This window comes from Podarcis vaucheri (assembly GCF_965113315.1).
Source record: "Podarcis vaucheri genome assembly, chromosome: Z".
Taxonomy (NCBI): domain Eukaryota; kingdom Metazoa; phylum Chordata; class Lepidosauria; order Squamata; family Lacertidae; genus Podarcis; species Podarcis vaucheri.
This window is the reverse complement of record NC_138758.1, coordinates 29,172,510-29,192,668: the sequence shown is the minus strand read 5'-3', so window position 1 is coordinate 29,192,668 and position 20,159 is coordinate 29,172,510. Positions and strand designations below refer to the sequence as shown.

Genomic DNA, 20,159 nt, shown 5'->3' with positions numbered 1-20,159 from the left:
CACAAAAGTGGGGCACCCCACAAGCAAGGAAAAAAAGTGGGGTTCAGCGACAGAAAGTCTAGGGAATACAAATTGTTCCAAACTGCAGTTGCTTTGAAATAAGTGCTGCTTTGTAGCATGGAGAGTTCCCACCACCACCACCACCACCACCACCACCATCAAAGCAGTAAACATGCAATATCATGTTTGGTGTTTTTCTGTACTCATAGTATTGCAGCAGACACACCTGGCTCTCTATATAATGTATTGTCCCTAATTCAAACAAAAGAGAACTGTAACCAACATATCTTATTTTTATTGAGAACCAGGGCGGTTTAATGATTAAAGTGCTGGACAAAGGAAGACACAGGTTCAGATTCCGAATGGACTTTTCTATCACTTTTTCTTATCCTAATCTATCACACAAGAACAAAAGGGGATGGAGAACCATGCCTACTGCCTTGAGTAGATTGGAGGAAAAGTGACATAAAAATGCAACAACCAATAGCTTTTAGGCTTACCTCTTTTGCGCTTCCTGTTTGCTGCGACACTGCTCACAGTAGTATTTTTGATCACTGCACAGAGTCTCAGAATTACTGAATTTCCTGTAAAAATGGGAAGTTAAATCAGAGTTAGGGCAGTTAGGGCAATTAGCCAAGTACTGTGAATCCCATTTTTCAAAAGCCAAAGCCATGGATCCCCTACTTTTGAAAATGTTGGTATCTCTGTCATAGTTTTTGTTATGTGAACAGCACTCAATGAGTCCCAGTGCAAAACCAGGATTTGAGTCTTCTGCACCTTGCTCCTCTGCAAATCATGTGACCTACACAAGAGCACAGCCCCCCAAAACAGAATGTTCCGGACAATTGACAGATATGTGTCACAGGCCTCCTGGGTGGGTTACATGGACCACCAATTGGCAACCACTGAGTTAGCACATTCAGGCATTTCACCACCAACCAAGAACTCCTGTTTGCTCATACCTCATATTGGGGAGCAGTTTACCTATGAGAGTGCCTTACCCCATTTACGCCCACTCAACCATTTCAATTGGTGGAACTGGCACTGTTTCAGGTGCCACATTAATACCTGCTCCGCATTTGTAAGCACCTAATAATAATAATAATAATAATAATAATAATAATAATAATAGTAATAATTTATTTATACCCCACCATCAGGCTGGGTTTCCCCAACCACTCTGTGCGGCTTCCAACAAAGATTAAAAATACATTAAAATCTTTTAATGTGGCAGCACCTCCATTTTGGAACTCCAAGCCTATTGATATCAGGCAGGCGCCTGCACCGTACTCTTTTTGGCACCTGCTAGAAACACTTTTATTTAGACATGCCTACCTAGATATTTAGAAAGGTGGTGCAAGTTTTGTTTTCAATTTATTGATAATTTTAATTTTTTGAAAGTTTTAAATTATTGTTGTCAATTCCTTTTCATTATTTTTTTTTTGGTTTTGTTTTGTAAACCACATTGTTTTGTTTTACAATCAAGCAGTGTATAAATTTTGAGATAAAAAGTGTGCCCTAGGATTAAGGCTTTTTGGGAAATGATATATAATGAATTGAAAAAGGTATTTAAATATACCTTCTTGAAGAAACCAGAGGCCTTTCTCCTGGGCATTGTCGGCCAATTGGTGCAAAAGAAAGACAGAACTTTTTTATGTATGCTACAACAGCAGCAAGAATACTCATCGCTAAGTATTGGAAGACACAAGATCTACCCACTCTGGAAGAATGGCAGATGAAGGTGATCGACTGCATGGAACTAGCTGAGATGACTGGCAGAATCCGAGACCAGGGAGAAGAGTCGGTGAAAGAAGACTGGAAGAAATTTAAAGACTACTTAAAGAAATATTGTAAAATCAATGAATGTTAGAAAGATGTTGGATAGAAATTAAGTGGTTTCCGGTTGTAATGTTTTAGGAGATATGGGAAAAAAGGGATTATAAATGGGTTAAAGTTTTATGGTAAGGATTTGCTGAACCAACAAACTGAATTGGAATACAAAGAAGGGAAGTATGAGGAGGTCGGAGGAAATAAGGATATAGAAGTTATATTACTGAAAATTGAAGTGTGTTTTTAATTGTTTATTATTTTGTATGTTTATTTTTGTATGTTGTGTATGTCTTGTATGTTGTATGTTTATATCCTAAAAATTATCAATAAATATCTTTAAAAATAAAAAATAAATTTTATGAGATAAATAAATCTGTTTTTTATTTATACTATAGCAAACTCAGGTTCGCGGGAGAAAACTCACATCCCATCTGGGCAACAAACTGGACAGCCAGCAGGATGAGGCTGAAGCTTCCTCTGTCACATGATTTATTCTGTCACATGTTCCTAAGGCTCCATTCCTCACATTTCTGCACCACAGGGATAGGGAACTTGTAACTCAAATCCCAGCAACTCCAATGAGAGCTGAGAAATAAGACCTGTGGAAAACCACTACTAGTCTGCACAAGCAATAATGTGTTGGATGAGGATAATGCTATCAATGGCTACTAGTCACAATGCCTACACTCTGCCTCCAGTCGGAGGCAGTAATATCAGCTGCTGGAAACCACAGAGTGCTGTCACATTCATGTCCAGCCCTGTTACTCAACTCAGTAGAAGGCAGATGATTACCTGATTGACTGAACTGATATCCTGCCCTTCCTTCCAAAGGAGCCCCAGGTGACTTCCTATGTTCCCAAGGCTTCCCATTTCTAGCATAAGTGAACTTGCTCGTTTTCATCCCTTCATTGGTGTGATGTGAACAATGGGTTAAATGACAGTGCTTGGGCTCATGTCTGGAGGAAGCACATCCCCTACGTCTGGATGCTTTGAGATAAGGGTGCCGAGTCATTCACCCTCCTATTGGTACGTGTAGAGATGGGTATAATAATCTCTAGCTTTCAGTATGTCTTGTGTATGTCCTGAGGTCCATGTTCTGTCCTGATGCTGTCAGGATCCAACTCTGAATCTGTGAGAGTCAAGAAAAGAGGCTGTGGTTTTTACATGGTGGTAGTGCTAGCAGATTTATCTGTACACGTGTTATCTTTGCTTCAAAGCCCAGAAGAACTTTATACAGTGGTACCTCGCAAGACGAATGCCTCGCAAGACAAAAAGCTCGCAAGACGAAAGGGTTTTTTGTTTTTTGAGCTGCTTCGCAAAACGATTTTCCCTATGGGCTTGCTTCGCAAGACGCAAACGTCTTGCAAGTTTGTTTCCTTTTTCTTAACACCGTTAATACAGTTGCGACTTGACTTCGAGGAGCAACTCATAGAACGCGGTGTGGTAGCCTTTTTTGAGGTTTTTTAAGACTTTGGTGATTTTTGAAGCTTTTCCAAAACTTTCCCGACACCGTGCTTCGCAAGACGAAAAAAATCGCAAGACGAAAAAACTCGTGGAACGAATTAATTTCGTCTTGCGAGGCACCACTGTATAGAAGATAGTGCTGTTTCACCTTGCTTTGTATCTGGGGACTCTGGAAGCTGTTCTGCTGGGAGCAGGAAATCTCTGAAGACTCTGCTGGGGCTCTGTATGCTCTGCTGATACATCACACTGGCTGAGGTATGGTGAACTACCAAACTTTCTCAAGGACTGCCTCTTCCCATATGAACCTACCCGGACCCTGAGATCATCCTCTGAGGTCCTTCTTCATGTGCCTCCTCCGCGAGAGGTCAGGAGGGTGGCAACACGAGAATGGGCCTTCTCTGCAGTGGCTCCCCATCTATGGAATGCTCTTCCCAGGGAAGTTCGCCTGGTGCCTTCACTACACACCGTTAGGAGCCAGGCAAAAATGTTCCTTTTCAACCAGGCCTTTGTCTGACTTGATCTACATCCTATACCCTTTTTTAAAATGCTGGCTCTTTGGAGTTTTTGTTTTTGATTGGGTTGTTGGTTTTGTTTTGATTTTATGTATTTGATATTTTATGTGAACCATCCTGAGACCTTCAGATATCGGGCAGTATAGAAATTAAATTAATAAAATAATAATAATAATTGACTTGCACAAGTCACCAACATGCTTGCTATGGGGACTCTGGCTTTTCTCCCCACCCCACCCATCTGTCAAAATTTAGAGGATACGTTCCTTGGGGAAGGATACAACTTTTTAATGACATCACTCAGTAAAACAGTATCCATGGCGACCTCCAAACATTTTGGACTATGACTCCCATCAACTCCAGCTAGCACAACCATCGCCAAAACATCACTGGCTGTTTCTAAACAGAGGTTGGATTGTCACCTGCCAGGGATTTTTAAGTTGTAAATCCTGCACTGCAAGGGATTGGCTTAGACCCTTGGGGTCCCTTCAAACTCTTCAATTCTAGGATTCTATGATCCGGAGGTTAGCAAAAGGCTCCTGTAAAGTGTCATATATTGACAGCATTACACAAGTGCTTATCTGGGAAGCTCTTGAGGTGTTTGGGTTTTTTTATTAAAAAAAATACCTCAAACAGTGTGTTATTGATGTATTTTGTTCCACATCAATTGAAAGGTCCAGAAAGTCCTCATCTTTGCTGCTAACCTTGAAAAGAAAAAAAGAGGCAGGGTAAGTGGAATAAAAATAAGCAAGTTTAGAAATGCTAAAACGTAAGAAAAGTCTACTGGATCAGACCACTGGTCCATCTAGTCCGGCATCCTATTCTCACAATGGCAAACCAAGTGTCTGTGGGAAATCTACAAACAGGATGCGAGCACAAAAGCACACTCCCCTCTTGCAGTTTCCGGCAACTGCTATTCAAAAGCATCACTGCTTCTGACTGTGGAGGCACAGCCCAGCCACCAAGGTTAGTAGTCATGTTCCAAGTTTAAGAAAGAAAACACCTTTAATACAGGCAACTTCCGGTTTAGGCATGTCTGAATAATGTGCAATCGCACACACTGCCAAACCGATTGCACACTGCCAAACCTGGAGGTAGCCCCCAAACACCACAAAAACATCATGCAAAGGGACAGAGTGGGGGCAAGCGGGCTTATGCAAACTCCACCAATGCACACAGAACCCCCGCACAGAATGAGGATTGCCTGTACTCAAAAGGAAGTATGAGAAGGGGTGGCCACAGAAGCAATGAAAAGTGGTAGGAAGGGGAGCACCAAACAGGAGTGCCCAAGAATCCTTGGCAATACTGCAGAGAATGATGGACACGACTCTTTGATCTCATGCAGTCAAGCATCATTTGACACCCAGCATCCTCTCGCACTCATAAATCAATACCACAGCTTATAATACAAATTCATATGCTATGGATCAACTTTCCCCAACCTGACAGCCTCCAGATACTGACTGGGGCTGACGGAAGTTGTAATCTCAAACATCTGGAGGGTATTAGACTGAGGAAGGCAGCTATGGACCACTGGCTTTCTATTAATAGGTTGCAACCCCCAAATTAGTCATGACCTGACCTCAATAGGGGCATACCAGTTCCACTAACATTTGTTTTTTTATTAATTTTTTCATCCTTATTTTTTTAAAGAGATAAACAGAAAGCCAGGGAAGAAAGGAAGGCAAGGAAGAAACAGACAACAAAATTACGTAACATAACTCTCCCTGCCCCCTGCAAACCCCAGGGATTGTAGTTTGCTCCCCTGCCACCACACTACAATTCCTAGGGTTTTCCTGCAGAGAAGGAATGACTGTCAAACTGGTATGTCTGCAGTGAGAAATAAAGACAAGGAATAATTAAAAGATGCTAAAGAATCAATGTTGAGCCCCATGCTGCCTCTTATTGCCTCTCTTCATATACTGGAGAACATGTTGGATCAATTGCTGGACTTCAACTCCCTTCATCCCTGACTAGTTCCCCTCCCTGCTGTAATAAAACTTCCATGCTCAGAAGCTATTGCATTTTAAATCTGGTGCTCAAACAAACAAACAAACCAGGAGGCGGGCTATTGCCCTCACAGCCTGATGTGGGCTTCCTAGAGGAATCTGTGTAGCCACAATGGGAAGCTGCAAATGGGTTCCAGTCTAAGCTTTACATTGCTGGCTGGAGTTAAAGGTTTCAGGTCTGAAAAGGTTGAAGACTGAAAAGGTTGAAGATAAGAGCATAAGAGGAGCTTGCTGGATCAGGCCAGGATCCCATCTAGTCTAGCATCCTATTCTCACAGTGGCCAGACAGGATTCTTGTGAGAAACCAGCAAGCAGGATCTGAGCACAAGAGCACAGCATGGCTAATAGCCATCAATAGGCCTTTCCTCCATGAAACTGTCTATTCCTCTTTTAAACCCATCCAGGCTGGTGACGATCACCGCCTCTTGTGTGAGTGAGTTCCATAGTTTAAATATGCACTGCATAGGAATACTTCCTTTTATGTGTCCCGAATCTTCCAGATAGCTGCTCAGCCTCTTCTCAAAATAAGGGGCAGTTGCAGGCTACATGTAGTTTCATCCACTCAGAACACCTCCCCATATAAAATGACAATCTAAGCAGAACACTATTTGTCCAATCAGCAATTCCAGTGGTGCAAATGGAAGCCTTCTTTCCAGTGCAAAGGCACGTGCAACTTCCCCCATCCGACCCAGGCAGGGACTGCAACTGGGCATGGTCAGGTTTAAACCCCTCCCCACTACTCCCTTGATTGGCTCTGAATTCAGCTCACCTGTGATTGCTATTTATATTTTAAAAAACAAACCATTCACACAACCGTTAATTGTGTGAGTGAGGTTATATTTAGTTTGGCCTTTGGAAAGCCTTGCATTGGCGACAGGCAATTGCCGCAGAACCAAATTTTCACAACCTGCGCCATGTCGGCTGAGAAGATCCCTTTAGAATGGAGCAGGTATCAAAACCAATGCTATTTTTAAAGCACATTAAGTTTAAAAGCCCACTCGAGATTCCCCCCTCTGCTTAGGACTTTACTTTTCCGAAATAGGTCAGGATCTAGAGAGCTATTTTAGGAGTCCCACACACGTGCGCATGCGCACGCACACACACACACTGCTTTGGAAGCTCATCTCTTGTTTTCAAAGGCAATTCACCATATAGCAGAAGGGACTCTTTGAGAAACACATCCAAAGCAAGTCATGTAGTTCCTTGGATGCAGGACATGCTGATTGACTGGATTTGTTCCAGGAAACGATGCAGATTAATGGCTGGCTGACTTAACTGGTTCCTATTTCAATCTTCTTCAGACGGAAATGCATCTTAAGAAGAGCCCTGCTGGATCAAGTGAAGTAGATTTTCACTTCAAACCTGTTTCCAAGAGTGATAAGGCAGATGTATCAAGAAAGTCTAAAGTACGGTGGCAAAAACCAGCAAAACTGATAACACTGACTGTTCCATATAGCTGCCATGGCTTACAGCCATTTGTCTACTCCAGCCTTTGCCCGCCTGCTGCCCTCCAGATATTTTGAACTACAATTCCCATCAGGGTATCGGCTGCAGCTGATAGGAGCTGCAATCCAAAACATCAACAAGGTATCAGGCTGTGGTGAAGGCTGCTCTACTCCTTCAGTCTATGGGGAACTCACGTTAAATCTCCCCTGGTTATCTTAGACAGTTGACATCCACACCACACATTAAAGCACATGGCTTTCAGTTCCCAGAATCCTGGGAGCTGTGGTTTACTCTTAACAGATCTGAAATACAAAGCACCATTAACAAGTGGCATTTTCCAAGCTTCTTCACGGGGAGTCATACGCATGAAATGTGCTTTAAATAAATGTATGGTGTGGATTACCTTAGATTCCCCCCCCCCAAAAAAGTAGTCAACATATTCATACCTTCTTATTTGACTCATTTTTTCATTTCGTTAACATACTAGCCATGAAGCTAAATATACAAGGCCTTTGCTGGAATACCTAAGACGTGCCACCAATCACCTAGCTTGATGGTCTTGGTGTTACTGGGCTTCTGGAACCTGCTTTTTAAAAAATCACTCATCCTCCCAAGCTTTCGGAGTTACAGTGGTGCCTCGCAAGACGAAATTAATCCATTCCGCGAGTCTCTTCGTCTTGCGGTTTTTTCGTCTTGCGAAGCACGGCTATTAGCGGCTTAGCAGCTATTAGTGGCTTAGCGGCTATTAACGGCTTAGCGGCTATTAACGGCTTAGCGGCTTTAAGAAAAAGGAAACAAACTCGCAAGAACTCGCAAGACGTTTCGTCTTGCGAAGTAAGCCCATAGGGAAATTCGTCTTGCGGAACGACTCAAAAAACGGAAAACTCTTTCGTCTTGCGCGTTTTTCGTCTTGCGAGGCATTCGTCTTGCGAGGTACCACTGTATCTGATTGTTCAAGGTCTCTGTGTAGTTAATGGCCATTGCAAAGAAAGTTTGCTTGACACTTTTCTTTTAACTTTTTTGGCGGCTGCTGTGTTCCTTATTTTATTTAAACTGTGTTTTATTGGTTAGATGTAGCAATTGTTTTCTTTAAATATTATTTGTATCCCATTATGGGATCCAGAATGAATGAAGAGCACACTTAAAATGTAATAAAACAGGTAAGACCAAAGTTATCACCATACTAGACTACCCAGCATTTACCACAGGGATGGAGAATGTTTTTCAGCCTGAGGGCCACATTCTATTTGGGCAACCTTCTGGGGGCCACACGGCACTGGTGGGTGGTGCCAGAGGTGAAGAAGGCAAATAAATAAATGTGAATTTCTAGCATTCATCAGGCAAGCATGCTAGGACACATTCTAGCAAAGCAAAAACACTCAAGGATGGTGAGAAGCAAGTCTGGTAATGGATGTGGCCTAGGAAGAGTTCTAAGGACCAGATGGAGAAGCCTGGAGGGCCCGATTTGCCCCCCCCCCCCTCACACGATGAGGTTCTTCACCTCTGATCCAATACTGACACATCACACTTCTTGCAAAACTGCTTTCCTACATCATTGTGGGACCTTGTGCCCCTTCTGTCTGGTATCCCATAACAGAGTAAATTATTGCAAACAACACACAATAAAAACCCCTCCTCTGTGATCGTGAGGAATCAAGAAGTGAAAAACAGGCATGCACAGGAGGTGGTAGCATAAGTCTGAATCACACATCACCAAGGGAGAGCGGTCACTGGGTGACTTTAGTCCAGTTATAGTCTCTCAGCCTAACCTACAAGGGTTATTGTGAGGATAAAACTGGGAAGGGGAACCACGTATACCACCTTGAGCTCATTGAAGGAAAGGCAGGACAGAAATGAACAAAAAGAAAAGAAGTCATACTCTGAGTAGGCCCACTGAAATCAATGGACCAACATACTCTAATGGCTTGTTGTTGGATAAGGAAGAGCTTTGGGGGGATTTAAAGAACAACAACATACAGATTCACAGGTAAGACATCTGGTTTCATTGGTTAGTGTCCCCTGGAAGATTTCATGGACCCAAGTGTGGTCCACCTTCTCCCCTTTGCTTCTATTCCGCAGCTTGCCATTTTGCTTTTCCTGCTTCTTCTCATCTCGTAGTAAGTCAGCAATCCTGTTCAGCAGGTAGTTCAGTAATTCATGTGCGTCCTGTTGCATGGTGTTGTTGAAGAGTTCTGGCAATGAAGATATGCAAGACAAACAAAAGGAAGGGCGATTAAAATGCTGTTAGGTCACTCGCAGCGTACAGTTTCAGTTACTTCTAAGATGAAGTAAGGTGGGGCAGAAGGGGGTGAAATGCACTGCGTAAGACTGTTCCTCTTAATCATGCCACATGATATTGGTGCTCCACTCTGCCTCATTAAGTCTGGAGAGTTATTTAGAGACCGACAATGGACACAAGGCTTAGGTAAGACACAGCTGGCTGGCTGAGGCACAGAGCGTTTTTAAACTGAGCTGGATTGATTGCTGCATGTATTTTTATATGCATATATTAGATCTAGCAGAGAAAGTGCGGATCTACTATGGAGATTCCCAGCACTAAGGCATGTAAAGTCTTAAAAAACTTAGAAGCAGGATACCTAGCATACCACTTCCCCTCAGACATTCCTGGCCAATGGATAAGATCTTCAGACAAAGCCTTGATGGCTATACTGAAGCCCCTGGGATGCTGCCCTGTGACACCTAGGGAGTGGGTCTTCTTAGTACGGGCACCAACCTTCTGGACACCCTCCCAAGGGCAGAAGGTGGTGGACACAGTAGTTATTTTTAAATGCCTCTTGAAAACACACTCCCCTGTTTCAGCATTCAATATCCAGGCTGTACGCTATTGTTCACAAAATTAGTAAAAGGGAACAAAGTATTAGAAGTTGCTATCTGTTAGCTGTTGTCTCTTAATTTAGTTAATTTTGGCATCATTTTAATTTTCCAGACTTCCATTAACCACTCTTTCAACACTGGATATGTACATTCATGCCATCCCTTCAGGATCATAAATTTCAGCACTTGTCAACAAGTGCCATATCAGAAGCTAATTTCCCATCTTAAATATCCAGGTAATGGGCAGGATCCAGGCTAAAGCAGCTGCACTCAAGTCCCATTTATTTCAACGGAGGACTAAGCCATGGCCATCTTGTCCCATTGATCTCAGCAGGATCTGAATTATAAATAGTTATAAACAGTTCTAACATGTTTTATTGTGGGTGTGCATTGGGAGGAGTGAATAACAAAGCAAACTGGAATGAACTGGCGAGTGGCTTCTTCTCTCCTGCAATGAGATTAGGACCCCAACAAACCTTCTTACATCACTCTGCTGTTTTTGGCCTTTTCTGTCCCATACATGTCCCATTCTTTCTTATAGATTTCTTTTTGTTATTGTAAATTGTTTTAAACTGTTCTTACAGTTGTGCTTTAATATTGTAACCTGCTCTGGGACAATAGGGTGAAGGGCGGGTACTTAACAACAACAACAACTTGTTTGTTTGTGGCTCTCTCCTCCTTGTTTAATCGCCACAACAACCCTAAGAGGTAGGTTTGGCTGAGAGGCAGTGACTGGCCCAAGATGGGTTTCATGGTCAAATAAGGATTTGAACTCTGGTCTCCCAGATTCCAGTTCAACACTCAAACCAATACATCACGCTCTCTGCACCCCCCCCCCATCTCCATGTTCCTCTAGGAAGCAGCTCCCAAGCCACTAAAGCAGGGGTCTGCAACCTTTAAGACAAAAAGAGCCACTTGGACCCGTTTCTGAAGGGGAAAAAACAACTGGGAGCCGCAAAACCATTGTGACATTTAAAACAAATATATCTCCGGAGCCGCGATCTGACAGCGGGCGGGAAGGTGACGTCGGGACGGTGCGTGACTAACGCACGCACCGCCCCCATGCGACGTCACAGCCAGTACAGCGCTCGCCACAGTGGGGAGTGTCGGGGCACACAATGCGCCTCCTCCCCTTGCTAGTATCCGCCCCGGAGCCGCAGCAAAGGTGTAAAAGAGCCACATGCGGCTCCGGAGCCGCGGGTTGCAGACCCCTGCACTAAAGTAACACCTGAAAGACCCCCAAGGATGCATAACACTGAAGTGGACATGGAGATTTAAGAAGTCTAGTTACCGTTGTCTTTCCGCAGCTGGGAAATAAATTTCTTGGGAGGGATGACCCCCACCTTCATCTTTTGTGTGGCGATGTCGTTGAAAAGCTCTGAGAGGCATGTCAAAAGGGTTTCCTTTTTGTGCGGCTGGACCTTGTAAGCCAAAACCTTTTCCCGAAATGGACGACAAAAGTAAAGTGCCTGCAGAACAGAGTTGCAATAGCAGGTATTGCCAAACTAAATGAAAGAAAGCCGGGGGCGGGGGGAGAGAAAGAGAGCAAAAAAAGAAGAATTTTTATTCAAGGTCTACTAAAATGGGGGGGGAGGCAAAAAGTACCTGAACTAGCTGCAGTGAAAGGGCATGAGGGAAATAAGCAGAGTATGATGGAGGCTGACTGCACAATGCATGTGATTTCATGAAATGGGATGGAGGCTAGCTTTAAATTATCTGCTTACCGGATTGCCCCGAAAATAAGCCGCACTTGCCCCCCAAATTCTGACTGCGAAAAGTTGAAGTGCAGCTTATATTCAGAACCGAGCACTGCGCTCCCAGCTTCTGGCACTACTGCCCTGAATGGGGGTGGGGCAGCCGGCGCTGGCGCCGACTTGGGGAGGTAGTACCAGGAGTTGGTAGTGCTGGAAGTCAGGCATGCAGCGTGCGCGGAATCAAGCACTGGCACCGGTGTGGGGAGCAGGGCGCCAAGACCGGCCACCCCCCTATTCAGGGCGGTAGTGCCAGGAGGTGGGCCACACCCACAAATTTTAAAGGTGCAGCTTATTTGCGGGTATGATTTATATTCGGACCAATATGGTATTATAACCATTATTATAATTATATATATTATAAGGCTTAGTTCTCCAACACCTAATAGAGAAGTACTCATCTAGTAATACTGTCTCTCTCTATGTGGCCTTCACTGATTTCAGAGCAGCCTTCGACTCCATCTCCAGAATAAAGCTATGGGGAAAACTGGAGACTTCCACACTTGACAGACGCTTGCTATATTTAATACGCACAGTACATGAAGGGACCTTGCTAAAAGTGCCATGTTCCCTCCAGGGACATCTATCCAACGCAATAGAGACCAAGAAGGGAGTCAAGCAAGGATGCATATTGGCCCCATCTTTTTTCAATTTTTATATAAATGATATGATTCCCCACCTCCACAATATGAATTTCCACCCTCCAAAACTCACAGGAAAGCATATGCTGCTTTCCAGTGCTGCTTTATGCAGATGACGCAACAAGCCTCTCAAGACACTGGCAGCATATTGCAAGGAGGGTCAATTGGAGCTCAATTACCAGAAAACCAAAATTGTGGTTTTTGCCAAGAGGCTCAAACCATGTGCATGGTGCATCAATGGTCACAAGATGAGCAGGTCACCTGCTTCAAATACCTGGGTATAGCCCCACATTCATCGGGAAGTAGAAAAGCCCAAGGTGACTATGTTGCAGGGAATGCCCACAGAAGCACAAATGCTATCCTCAGATACCTCAGGTGGACACAATATACCTGTAGCCCTCAAATTGTTTGAGGCTAAATTGATTGCACAGCTGTTATATGGTGTTCTACAAGTTCCTAAACATGTCTCCAATGCTACCATACGTCTTGAAACTGGATCCATAAGAATCGAGGCCAGAGTATGGCTCACCACTCTTAATTACTGGTTGAGACTATCTTTCTTCCTGAGTGGCCTTGCTCCCCTGACTATTAAGGATGATTTCCAATCAACATGGAAACGAGCTGTGAAAACTACTCTAGGCTTCAACACAGAGATTTTACTTGACACGGGGCATGAACAACCTAAAAGAAACATTAAACAGCGTGTGGAATACACAGAATGACAAGCTGGCCTAGCAAGGTCCCAAAAATTTCTAATTAGTGAAACCAAAAGATACCTCACCTCCCAAATGCCATACAGTCATACCTCGGGTTACAGCTGCTTCAGGTTGCGTTTTTTCGGGTTGCAGACCGCCAAAACCCGGAAGTACCAGAACGGGTTACTTCCGAGTTTCAGCGGTTGCGCATGCGCAGAATCGCAACCTGCGCATCCACTGTATATAACCAACCTTGAAATCTCAAAACAGTGCAGGGCTTTCACTCTGGCCTGTTGTCAGGCCCTCCCCTCAGCCATTCAGGAAGGCCGTTATAGGAAGACACCATAAGAGGAGAGGAAATGCCCATGGGGCTCCGGGCAGCAGGAAACAACAGATCATGCCCTTTTCCATTGCCAGTACTATGTAGACATACGAGCCAGATTTATCCTGCCTATACTGCACAAATTCCCAGGATGCACTGGACAACTCAACATTTCCCTACTACTCCAGGATGAAAACCCAGATGTTACACACTCAGTTGCTAGATTTTGCGCTGCCATGATGGATATTCGCCCAAGGATGGTTTGTGCTAGAAACCAGTCCTAAACTGAAGGCCCATATTGCAAGACCGATATTCCCCTAAGCTCCACCCTTATAGTTGTTTTAACTGCGTATCTTTTAGTTTGTATCTGTTTTAATTAACAATTCTTATTCATCAACTATTTTATTCATATGTTTCTCTTATACTGGCCTGTGACTGTAGTAAAGTTTATTCATTCATTCAATCTTCGTTTTTAGAAATAAAAAATTGTTATTTTTTTATTTAGGCCATGGATCCCTTAGCAATGACAGACTATGTGTCCTCCTCCTCTTGGTACTCACTTAGTAAATCACATAACTGTATCCTATATTTTTTTTCCCCTGGAAATTGTGACAGCTTACTTTTAAAAAACAGTTTTTCTTTATCCCCACCCCCCGAAACCGATTCATTATTAAAATTCAATAAAAATATATTTCAAAAAACGGGGGGGGGGGGAGGCAGCTTTGTTTTGGCAGCAAATGTTCTTGCTACCTATTATTCCCCTCCTTGAATGCCCCTTGGAACAATGCAACATGAATGCGCAACAATATTCCAAGGGGGGGAAATGGGGGGGGTTAAGTGTGGGTAGTAGCTCCCATAATGAAACAAGCAACAATAGAAAAGGTAAAGGGTGCAGCTGTGTGTGTAGCTTCAGCCCCCTCCACAATTTCAAACCAAGAATTCTCAAGAGAACTTTTGGCTCAGGTCTAAAATTAGATATCCTGTGATCTTGAAAATAGTTCCATAACAGCTGAGCAAGTGGGGAATAAACATTTTTGCTAGAATCAGAAAGGCTAACCTGATTGCACAGATTGTGGCAAAGCACCTGGTTTGTGGGCAGAAAGCCACAGGTCACAATCTCTTCTCTCCCACCAGCTGAAGGGGGTAGAATAAAAGAATCACAGAACTGGATGGGAACCCAAGGTCAACTAGTCAAATCCGCTGAAGGGGCAGGGAAAAAGGAGAGCCCTGGTAGCCAGTGTAGAAGCAACTGCTGGCTAAATGGACTTATGGCTTGACCGTATAATTCAGTCTCATATGCACACTCTCAGAGGAGGAGGAGGAGAACTCAGAAATAAATAGCACATACTGTGGAAACAAAGTCATTGGTGCAACATTTAAAATTGCTAGCTCTGTTAAACAAGTTGTGTTTCCCGTTTTGGTCAGCCTTCCTCAACCTCATCCTGATACACTTATAAGATTTAAAACGAGGAATTCTAGCGTAGCTTGTAGAGGCCTGGGTAAAGACACCCCCCCCCCCTTGTAAAGCTTTGTGATGTGGTTTGGCAGAGAAGGGGAAAAAACCAATTGTCCTGCTAGATGCCGCTCAAGAGGGAGCAGACGCAATGCTCTTGCCGTGGGTTAAGACTAGTAAGCAGCTAGCTGGCTTGTGGGGAGGGCAAAGATTGTGGTTTCTGACACACAGTGGTACCGCTGAGAATACCCACCTCTCGCCCCAAAACATGAAGCTGATATGATTGCTCCAAATAATCAAGCAGGCTGAGGTTTTCCCTCTGGGCCAGCTTATAGTGGGGATAGGTGGGTGGGAAACAATTCAAAGTTGCTGGTGTTTGACAGGGAAAGATGCCTTTGGGGGCAAAATGAGACATCCAGTTCACATTTCCTGTTTACAAGGATATATTGGCAATGTGCCGGAGATAGCTAGAAGCAGCTGTTTTGCATCTGTCACATTTGAAGGCTGTCTCATTTCATGGAAAAAAGGAGGATAGGGGCTGATGAGATACAGAATCTAGCAAGGAAGGATGCATCCTGGAGTCCTTGACCCTCAAGCCACTGAAGAATTAGATCCCTTTCTACATCAACAGAAGTCAGCTTGCTAGTTGTAAGAACTCTGCATATGGCACTTTCATCCCTCCCCCAAAGACACTGCCAAACATGTCACAGCATGATGGGTCCTTCACATCGTCTGCTGGGCCAAGCTGAAGGAGGCCCCAACTGGAAAAACCCCACTGGACAACACTCCAAGGTCACAACAGTGGTGGAAAAATAATGTTTGCCACCATCCCTGCAAAAGAAAAGGTCTAAGACCAACAGCTCATCACAGAACCATCAGCTGCCTTAGAGAAATGTTGTGGCAGTTCCTACCCTAGGGCTACTGAAGGCCTGCATGCTCCAACAGAAATGAAGGACCACAGGCCAGGGAGCACACATGGCAGCCTGTGGTCGGGGAATACACATATCACCAGCTCCCAGTTGGCGTGAGAGGCCTCTGTGGGTCTTTGTTTTATATCATGTATTTGTTTTAGTGTTTTAATGTTGTGAACTGCCTTAGTTGCCTGGGAAGAAAGGTGATATGTAAAAACAACAACATACCACCGAATCTCCCCTCCATTGTCCCTGTTGGTAATAAGTGCTCTGAATGAACATAGCCAAGCGGGGCGGGCAGTTGAGCCCCCCCCCCCCCGCAATCAAGTGAAAATAGAAATACTTAACTGACCAATCATGTTGGTTCTGCCCCCACCCCAACAAAAGTCCTGCCCCTTCCTAACAAAAATCCTGGCTACGCCTATGGTGCTCTGTGAATCCTGCTACTACTTCCCTACCAATCTGTTGTTTTATAATTAGGGCACCCTGGAATAAAAGTGAAAACTTGCGAATGAAAAACTCTAACTTACTAGATCATGCAGCCAAATAATGTGTGCGAAATGTATTTCATTTAATTAATTTAATTAATTAATTATTTCTGCCTGGAGTGATTTTGCTGGTGCATGATTTTCTAGCTGTGGCATCTTGAGTTTTCAACTTCCAATAAGGGTCCTAGAGATATAAAAGCATGCAACTCCAATAGAAGATTCATGCTACCCAGTGCTAGGCCAACATATCTACCCTGCTCAACACTAGACATTTGTACATACATAGAGTGCCCATACATAGAGTGCACAGATCCAATAAAGCCCCTCAAACTTGGGGAGAGGGGAAAAAAATCTACACTTGCCCAGTCATTTCTAGCAATGAAGAAGTTTTTGTAAATTGACAAAAATAAGGAGCTGGTTCTTTCAGACTGTCAGTGTAATACAAATATTAACGTGTAATACAAATATTTTAACGCCATTAAAAGTATTTGCAGGCTAGTTAACTGATTTAGAACCTTTCTTTTCTTGTTTTTCACGTCTGAAGGCTTTCCAAACAGCGATCAGTAATTCAAAAGCACACAAAGACAACAATAAAAGTACAGCACCTAATGTTCTATAGCATCAAGCAAACTAAAGAACATAAATATCGAAAAGGTCATAAACAGGTTTTCACTTGACGCAGAAAAGACATCAGTCCTGTTGCCAGGCAAGCCTTCCTGATTCCAAGACTGGGGAATCACAACTCATAAGGCCCTGTCATGGTTCAACTCTTAAGGTCAACACCAAGGGTGGTAATAATACCTAAGTGTGTGTATAAGACCCCCGTGTATAAGACTATTTGGGGGGACTACAATTTAAGAAAATGGGGGAAGATGGAGTTGTTGAGCTTCTTTTGGGGATGATTGCCCAAAGTTATTGAGCTGGGGGGGGGAATATGCCGATAATCACTCACCCAACTGACAAACACTACCAATCGCATGCGCCGCAGAACACACAAAGTGTATGCTGGCTTGCCACCAGAAGCCAGCAACCGCACACCCACTTGCCACTGCGGTAGCAAATCCGCAGCCCTTGATGGAAACAAACATAACCCATCCGATTTACACAGCAACAGCTAATCCAAAGCAGCCCTTGCAGCAGACACTATTCACCCACCCAATCGCTGCTAACAAACTCCTCCATGTATAAGACGACCCCCCATTTTTAACATTAATTTTGAGTAAAAGAACTCGTCATACACGCAAAAGTACAGTGATACCTCAGGTTAAGTACTTGATTCGTTCCAGAGGTCCGTACTTAACCTGAAACTGTTCTTAACCACCTTAGCTAATGGGGCCTCCTGCTGCTGCCGCGCCGCCGGAGCACGATTTCTGTTCTCATCCTGAAGCAAAGTTCTTAACCTGAAGCACTATTTCTGGATTAGCGGAGTCTGTAACCTGAATCGTATGTAACCTGAAGCATATGTAACCCGAGGTACCACTGTACGGTATCTAGATATAGATATATATCGATATCGATATCGATATAGATATATAGATATATAGATATATAGATATATAGATATATATTCATTCATTCTAGGCATAATATATCTAGGCAGGTTCACGCAAGAGAACCTGCCTAGATGTATGTACACTAGTTTCAACATATTATAGGTAAAGGGACCGCTGACCATTAGGTCCAGTCGTGACCGACTCTGGGGTTGCGGCGCTCATCTCGCTTTATTGGCCAAGGGAGCTGGCGTACAGCTTCCACGTCATGTGGTCAGCATGACTAAGCCGCTTCTGGTGAATCAGAGTAGCGCACGGAAACGCCGTTTACCTTCCCACCAGAGCAATACCTATTTATCTACTTGCACTTTGACGTGCTTTCAAACTGCTAGGTTGGCAGGAGCAGGGACCGAGCAATGGGACCTCACCCCATCGCGGGGATTCGAACCGCCAACCTTCTGATCGGCAAGTCCTAGGCTCTGTGGTTTAACCCACAGCGCCACCCGCATTCCTTTTCAACATATTTAGGGACTTACAAAAGTAGAAGCAGTACATTAGAATGAGTTTAGAAATGGGCCTGCAGCCAGAGCAATTCTTTTGATCTGGCAAGGTGTGATCCATATGACCATACCTTCTCAACAGGTGTTTCCAAAAGGCAGCCCGCAAGTGGGTGTTGAAAATTCCATAAAGGTCCATTATTACTTATTTGTTAGGCAATTTGAAGTCAGAATCACTCACATCCACAGTGACTTGGATACCACTGTGTCAGGGAACTGACATCAGAGGAAAGGGAGTTGGTAGGTCTCCCAGAGACTGGGAGAGAGTCAGCAGCCAAAGCAGGGACAAGGAGGGGGAGCGAGGGGTCTCTGGAGGAGGATCTCAGTAATGCTGAGAGAGACGCAGCAGCCCAGGCAGGAAACAGCAGGGGAGAGAAAGGGGTGAGAGACACATCCAGCGAAAATAGCGGGGAGGTGTCAGAAGCAACTGCAGGGAGACCCATGCTTCGCCGGAAGCTGCCACGTCGTGAGTCCAGGAGACGCGTTTCCGTTAAGGAACTTCTTTGCTGGAAGCGCTTCCGCAGGCAGCCACTGTCAGACTCTACTAGTGACTAGAGCAGACATGTCTGAGGAGCTCTGTCACACACAGAGGTTTGTGGGGCCGCACAAACTCTGAAGGGGCACAATTTTAAGCACAAGCAGCTAATCATCCCCTGACAGCAGTCTGACAGTCTTTGTACGCTGCCTGTGCAGGAGAAAGCATCATGAGCAACCCAGCCGGAACCGGAGAGGCAGGGGTTGGAGCTGGTCCAAGCTTGGAAGAAAGGTATCAAGCTCTGGAGGTCCAACTTGCGCTGCAGACGGCGAGGCTCGAGGAGAGAAGGGCTCAGGATGCTGACAAAAAGGGGAGAACCACTCAGTTCCCCAGAAAGGTACCAGGATTGGTGCAGAAGTTTGGGGGGGACCCCAAGGATTACCATGCCTTTAGGACCGAGATGCAATATGCCCTGAATGTGCAGTTTGATGAGTTCCCTGATGAGGAATCGCGAGTTGCTTTCGTAATTGGGCATCTTGAGAAGGGGGCGCGGGACTGGGTTCGACCCCTGATGGCAACGCACAACGATATCCTAAAGGACACTATGAAATTCTTTCGTGCAATGGATATCATGTTTTCCAGCGATATTGAGGAAGGGGTGGTGCGCAGACAGCTAATGGCTTGCAAGCAGGGAAGCAGATCTGTCCGTGAGTACTGGACTGAATTTACCATGCTGATTCACAGATTGGGGTGGGATTTATCGGCAGCACCCATTCAGATGCTATTTGAAGAAGGTCTTTCTTCGGCTGTGAAAGACGAGCTGTCCAGGAGCCCCAGGGCGGTGTCTATGGATCAGCTGACCAAATCTGCGCTGACCATTGGAGCGCGCCAGGAGGCAAGAGCTTTGGAGAGGCGGGAAGGGAGAGGGGAACGTTGGAAGGAGTTACGCATTCCAGACATTCCTGAGCCAGCTTTCCCGCCGGCAGAGCCGATGGAAATCGGAACAGCCCGCGCGCGCAGTTTCAAAGCCCAGTGAGGGGGCGAAGAAGGAGGGAAAGGGAGCCCGGAAATGCTATCTCTGCCAACAGCCAGGCCACTTTGCCAGAGTCTGCCCCCAGAGGAAGGAATGGCAAGGGATGGTGGGAGCAGTTGAGGGGGGAGAGCAGGGAGAAACGGAGCAGGTAAAAGCCAACGCCTGGTTGCCACCGTCAGGGCACTGCAGCCAGGCCAAAGAGCAGTGAAAGTGCCCGTGCCAGAAGCTCCTCGACCTGCTCTAGTGA

At 44.7% G+C, this 20,159-nt stretch overlaps 1 protein-coding gene across 4 annotated transcripts in view; it reads right to left on the bottom strand.

Annotated features, from left to right (window-relative positions):
• LOC309523964 (ubiquitin carboxyl-terminal hydrolase 12-like) overlaps positions 1 to 20,159 on the bottom strand; it is a 56,208-nt gene that overhangs the window by 12,698 nt on the left and 23,351 nt on the right. For 3 of the 4 annotated variants that reach the window (XM_082208276.1, XM_082208275.1, XM_082208277.1), the window contains exons 3-6: positions 11,388 to 11,601; positions 9,239 to 9,453; positions 4,434 to 4,510; positions 501 to 584 (exon numbers count right to left, since the gene is read on the bottom strand). In XM_082208276.1, the coding sequence (XP_082064402.1) occupies positions 501 to 584; positions 4,434 to 4,510; positions 9,239 to 9,453; positions 11,388 to 11,601 (590 nt within the window). Of the gene's footprint in view, positions 1 to 500; positions 585 to 4,433; positions 4,511 to 9,238; positions 9,454 to 11,387; positions 11,602 to 13,435; positions 13,796 to 20,159 lie in introns of those variants that run through there. The other variant, XM_082208278.1, reaches the window with a different exon arrangement.